Raw genomic sequence first — 6,775 nt, forward strand, 5'->3', positions numbered from 1 at the left:
GCAACAGAAGAAGTACAACAGAGCATCGAGGTGAGGAGCCACTTGGGTGACTTATATATTGTATGAGAATTGAACAGTACCATAAAATAGTACAAAGTAGCTTTAGCAAAAAGTATGTATATATCATTTTTTTTATTTGTTTTGTATTTGGATCAAACATCATGTAAGAAAAAAACACTACAACTTTTTACTTGATGTATAAAGCGCATATAAAACGTGACAATTACCCTACGATGGTATGGTATGAAAACTTCCACAATCTCGAAACCATTCAACCTACAGCTAGTTAAAAAGACAAGGTCCCCGCCGACGGGACGACCCGGGGGCTGGTGGGGAGCAGTGGGGACTGACTAGCACTGGACGCCTCCCGTGGGCGAGGCCGGGGGTGAGGGGCATGGGGAGGGGAGGGGGGGAGGGGAATGGGGAGGGGAGAGAGAAGGGCCTGGTGATGGGAGGGGGGAAAGGGGCATGGGGAAGGAGAGGGAAGGTATAACGAGTGGGGAGGAGCAGTACCAACGGCTATAGGGGTAGGGGGAGAGGCTATGATCAGCATCTACGAAGATGGGCATAAGGGAGGGGGTGGGAATAGCACAAGCAACTACAACGCCTGTGCAATCTCAGCAGCCACTGATCAAGGGAAAGAGGGGGGGGGGGGGGGTATGAGTACTCTGCGAGGGGGGGGGGGGAGTATGAGGACCGTAGGATTAGGAGTAGCGGGGGGTGGGGGGGGAGGGGGGGATTCGCATGTAGGGAGAGTGAACCGGTAGTGATTGTGAGTCAAGTCCTCCCCTGTCTATCTCAAAACAATCGGGGATGAGGCATCCGAGTCAAGACTTCCGCCTGGGACGCCTCGGAAGACGACAACAGGCTTCTTATATTTTCTTTTTTTTGTTTGGTTTTTTAACTTTTGGTGGGAATAAAGACTATCTCTTTTTATTTTTTTTTTAAATATTCGATCAGGACAGTATTTATGAGAAAATTAAATACTGTCAGACCCAACGCGGTGAGTTTCTATGAATGAATATTTGCTCTTTGAAATAATATACGTTCATTTACGAATTTTTGTGTTATTTTTTTTTTTTACGATTTTCATAAGTTTTGAGAAATATCTTCAAATAACAAGTGTTTATACCTCACAAAGACGAAACATTTAAATATTCTTAAAAACATTCACTGACTTCCCATGGCCAATTATAAACAGGTTAAAAGCAGCAAAGCTTTATATATAAAAAAACAGAAAAAAAAATAAAAAAAAACTCAATATAATATTCGAAAAGGAGAGAACAGGCTATGGCGGAATTACTCTCATGCAACATTGTAAACATGTACTAATAGCAACGGTGCAAACAACCTATATGTGCAGTTATATGTGCTCAGCCACCAAGCACCGTCAAAAGGCGTGACATAAAATACTCTTTTTTCCTTCCTGGATATCTCTTATTTTTCGTTTTCTCTTTCTTCCTCTTCTCCCTCTTCTCAAACCCAAACTGAAGATGGGTGTTTAAATTCCTTTATTCTATTATCACTTACATGCCCTTAGAGGTTACCTATTATTTACCGTTTATAGGCCTATGATCACAATGAGAAGATAAATTGATTATTTAAAACTAATACATTTCTTTATACTATTCTTTATACTAAAGTATAGTAAATTCTATGTACGTGGTCTGTTCTCATTACACTGCCTACATAGTGCCACTTCAGGCAGAACCATTTGTCAATACAAGCTTATATCCTATAATCTGAATACACATGCACATGCGCATAAACATGTACAACAAAAGTACTGACACACACACACTCAACACACACACACCAGTCTCTTCCTTTCTCTAAATCTCTCTGTGTCTCATACATAAATCTCACGCAACATACACACACAAATACCACTCTCTATGTACACCATATTTGCATTTGCTATACTAAAGAAATATTTAGTACATTATTCAAACTCAGAACCTGAGGAAGTATTGAAGAACCATGCTCGGATGCCAAAGAGTACTAGAGAAAAAAATGTCGATAACATAACACAAGATAAATATCTTTATGGCAAAACTGACGAGAAAACAAACAATACTTATATACAAAAAAAGGTCAACAAACTGACTGGCATTCTACAATTGGGGTCGCCAGAGCATTCCTAAATGACTGACAAACAGAGAGAAGAAAAAAAAAACACACAAAATATAATGGAATGAACATACAACGTGTTACTAACTCACATAATTAGACATGGTCAATGAAAAAAAAAGAATATATACCTTAAAACATCCTAGTACAAGACCATCACACTTCAATCACATCACTTCTCGATTTCAATTAACAATGAACATATAAATATTTGACACTCTGTGAAAGACAACTTGTGCAGGCTTGAAAGGGCCAATGACATCCTGACAATCCTTAAAGCCTCATACAATGTGCCGTTTCAGTCACTGGCTCTGAAGCTTGGGTCAGCGCGGCGTCTTCTCACCAAGGCTTCAGTACAAGGCTGCTATTTCGTGTGCTCTCATGATGATCGCGCGAATATCTCTCTTTCTCTGCAACATCTTCTAAGATCGCTTTAATCTCTCTCTCTCTGTTCCTTGGGAGGGTTCTTGGGATACATGTTTCCGAATGTATTTTCCCCAACCTTTATTTCATACAGATTGTTTCACCAATATTGTGTTCCACGCGTCGGTAATTCCACAGGCCTGGTTGACACATTTCAGACCAGACAGTGGAGTTGTTTGTTATACTCCTGATGCATGACACGACATGACTCCACACTACTCGTTGTCATACTTCTTGTTCTTGGGTTTCCTTTACAAGTAAGTCTACTTGTTCTTTTCACGTATAGAGGCATGAGGCTTCCCGAACAATCCTGCCGTGGCTGTCTATACACTCTCAATACGATATCGACAAGTAAAACTGGAGCACATTTTTGTTAAAAACAGAGTCCGAGCACTTTAAATACACCAGGATTGTATGGAACTTTTCAACTTTCCCAAATCTTAAAAAGGTTTCACAAAAATGATAAGAGAATGGCATATACTTTAAACAAGAGTCACAGACTGGCTACTCCAAAAGGGTTTACCTGAAGTCTCTTGGCCTTACACTGTAGCTCAGTAACAAGATATAAGGGCATGTATAAAACAAATTTCTCTATAAAGATGATACAGGGGTTGGTTGAAAACTGTGTTGCAGAAACTGCTAATCCATGCACAAAGAAGAACACTATACTGATTAAACAAATGTGTATATGATACAGGAATGTCTTCATTTCGTTACTCTAAACCAACCGCGTAGCCTCTGCGTGAGTCACTAAGATGCTTCCTCGCGACCATCCACTCCGGGCACCTTTGAGCAGATCGAAACCCTGACAGTTAATCTCAAAAGTTGCACAAAATATCGAAGGCTGGGGCGACTGCGAGCACTGACTGACTGACTGACTGACTGAATGACTGACTGACTCGACTGACTGACTAACTGACTGACTGGCCGGCGTCCTCCTCCTATCGAGAACGACCTACGACCCATTCATCTGAGTCTGGCTTGAGCTTAACGAGTCCCTCCTGGATCCGTTTTCCTTCTCGGAGCCGTTGCCTGAGTCGGAGAGCAGGTTCTCGGCGGAACTGCTCGACACCCCGCTCACTGACATCTGTTGGGGCACCGTGGAATGTGATCTGTGGCAAATAAACATTCAGGGTGAATGTTCATGCACGGCTGAGCTTTTTTTGTTTTTTTTTTAAGGAGCTCTACATCTTTTTAAGGAGCTCTACATCTGGCAAACTTTCATATTTCAAGACTGAAAGAGAAGAAGAAAAAAAAAATATATAAAACAAAACGTTAGTCATCATATTCACAAAAACAGCAAAATCAAATTTATCCCAATCTTACGATAGAAACCCCCTTTAAAAAAGAAACAAAAGTATTTCACAAAACTCCAAAATATACACACAAAAGAGACCAAGCATCCACCAACACCCCACAAACACCAAACACCAAACCCAGTACCTCGTGTGCGAAGACCCGTTCGAGAGGGACTTGTTGCCGCGCAGGTGCTCTGACTTGGACCTGGTGTGGCCGTGGGCGAGCTTCTGTTCGTCCGACTGGTTGGCGTAGGGCTGCTCCCTGAGGGCCAGCTGGTAGGCCACCTCGAACGCCTCGCCCAGGGTCAGGATGATCTCGGTGGCCAGCTCCTGCAGGAAAGGGGGCGGGGTCAAATGGGGTACTAAGGGCGCGATTCACTGAGGGATACTCAAGGCTTTTTTATTTATTTATTATTTTCTTTTTTTTGTCGTGATTTTCTTTACGGTGTCATTTTTGGGGTTGTGAATTTATTTATTTTTTTGACGGTGTGTGTGTTTTTTTTTTCGTTGTAAATGGTAGTGATGGATGACCCTTGGCTGCAAGTTATGTTGATTATTCCTGAGCAAAGTCAGATGCGTCGATACTCTGATCATAATTCTTAACAATTATCTTTAATGCGAACCTGAGCTGTTACCAACACCACGGCAGCCATTAACATCAAAACTGTCATCGTTGCCACTAATGATTATTACTACCACTACCGTCGTTACTACATCTATCATTACTTCAACTGCTACAACTGCAACAAATACAAATACAACAAACAACTTTCCCAAGAGACGAAATCCACGAAAAAGACCCCCCCCAACCCCTCAAACCCCTCCCTCGCTTACCAGAACCCCCTCCCCCCCCAACCACACCCCTTCCCTCCAAAAGACGAAACCCTTGGGAAATAAAAAAACTTAATGCCCTCTCCCCCCTCCCTCCCTCCCTAGCAACCAGAACCCCTTCTTCCCCCTCCCTAGCAACCAGATCCCCCTCCCTAGCAACCAAAACCCCACTCCCCCCCTTCCTAGCAACCAGAACCCCCTCCCCCCCTCCCTAGCAACCAGAACCCCCTCTCCCCCTCCCTAGCAACCAGATCCCCCTCCCTAGCAACCCCCCTCTCCCCCCCTCCCTAGCAACCAGAACCCCCTCTCCCCCTCCCTAGCAACCAGAACCCCCTCTTCCCCCTCCCTAGCAACCAGATCCCCCTCCCTAGCAACCAGAACCCCCCTCTCCCCCCTCCCTCAACCCCCACTCACCCTGGATTGTACTCTGAAGACGTGGCAGTAGTGTCCTTTGGTTTCTAGGTCTTTGGTGATGTAGGCGAAGTGCGAGAGGTCGTCGGCGTCCTGGCACGCGCAGTGGATGTTGCGGATCTCGTGCTCGCACACCAGCGCCTGCGGGGGGGGGGGGGGTGGAAGCAGAAATAAGGGGGGAGAGGGGGAGGGGAGAAATTGGGTGGGCAAAGGGGAGGAGAGAGAGAGAGAGAGAGGGGGTGACGGGTTAGAACGAACATTGGAAGACGAACGTCGATACATACATATATATATAAGTAAATAAATATATATATATATATATATATATATATATATATATCCACATGTAAATAAACATCAGAGTACAAAATATCGCATCTTTCCTATTAAAAAAAAAAAAAAAAAAAAAAAAACTAGAATAACAACAACAACAACCACTAAAAAGCGACCCCGTCCCGCGCCGCCGCCGCCCTCACCTGCGTCTGCGCGTCGATGAACTTGACGCCCCGGTAGGACACCGACAGCACGATCTTGGGGACCTTGGCGCCCTCCGCCGTCGACTTCTTCAGCTTCTGGATGGACTTCATGGTCGACTCCGTGCCCTTTAGCTCCTTCACGTGCGTCGAGCCCAGGTACTGAGGGAGGGAGGGAGAGGGGGATGGATGAGTGGGTGGAGAGAGAGAGAGAGAGGGGGATGGATGAGTGGGTGGAGAGAGAGAGAGAGAGAGAGAGAGAGAGAGAGAGAGAGAGAGAGAGAGAGTGAGAGTGAGAGTGAGAGTGAGAGTGAGAGTGAGAGTGAGAGTGAGAGTGAGAGTGAGAGTGAGAGAGAGAGAGAGAGAGAGCAAAGGCGCTCGCGTGGAAGCGGAGATACGGAGAGATAAGAACAGAAATGAAAGGAAAAAGAAGGAAAAAAAAAACAAGAGTCATATCTTGATAATAATAACAACAACAATAATAATAACAATAATAATAATAATAATAATAATAATGATAATAAAAATAATAATAAAATATCTATCTATCTATATATAACGGAATGAATACACGAACAAGCAAACCAATAAATAAATAAAAATCAAGCAAAATAAAACCAAAACCAATAAAATAAACCAAAGCCTAACAAAAACATATAAGTCCCGCCCCCTCCCCCCTCCCCATCTCCCCCTCCCCCCACGGCCCCCTCGCCGGCCCCTGCCACTCACCTGCGCCACGTACTGCACGCTGGAGGAGACGAGGGCGTTGGGGTGGTGGCGCCAGGTGGTGGTGAGCGCCGTGTTGGGGACGCCCACCACCAGCTGCGACGGGTCCCGGATGGACAGGTGGCTCAGGTCGTCCGTGCTGGGCTGATGGTCAAGGGTCGGCTGCGCGCGGGGGGTCCTGGGGGGGGATGGTAGCGAAAAGGGGGAGGAATGGTGGGGGGAAGGGGGAAGGGGGAAGGGGGAAGGGGGAAGGGGAGTGGAGGGAGGGAGGGAGGGGAATGGTGGGAATGGAGAAAGGGAAAGAAAGTTGGGGGTGGATAGGGGAGGGAAAGAGGGAGGAAGGTAGGTAAGGCAGGGGGGAGGGAGGGAGGGAGGGAGGTAGGCAAGGACACAGGAAGGTGGAAGGGGGAGACAGGAATAAAGGGAGGGAAAAGAGAAAGGAAAGAGTGACGATTCAGACCAAATGATCATTGTATTTTACTT

The 6,775-nt window shown here is 45.3% G+C and overlaps 1 protein-coding gene across 1 annotated transcript; it reads right to left on the reverse strand.

The window, feature by feature from the left end:
* Window positions 1-947: 947 nt before the first annotated feature.
* LOC125041161 (ankyrin repeat and SAM domain-containing protein 1A-like) lies at window positions 948-6,473 on the reverse strand. The gene is made up of 5 exons (XM_047635972.1): window positions 6,296-6,473; window positions 5,570-5,728; window positions 5,097-5,234; window positions 3,997-4,181; window positions 948-3,665 (listed from the first exon to the last, which is right to left on the reverse strand). The coding sequence occupies exons 2-5, from the start codon at window positions 5,678-5,680 to the stop codon at window positions 3,509-3,511; spliced, it is 591 nt and encodes a 196-aa protein (XP_047491928.1). The 5' UTR covers window positions 5,681-5,728; window positions 6,296-6,473; the 3' UTR covers window positions 948-3,508.
* Between the last annotated feature and the right edge of the window lie 302 nt (window positions 6,474-6,775).

This window comes from Penaeus chinensis, chromosome 30 (genome assembly GCF_019202785.1).
Source record: "Penaeus chinensis breed Huanghai No. 1 chromosome 30, ASM1920278v2, whole genome shotgun sequence".
In the NCBI taxonomy this organism is placed as follows: domain Eukaryota; kingdom Metazoa; phylum Arthropoda; class Malacostraca; order Decapoda; family Penaeidae; genus Penaeus; species Penaeus chinensis.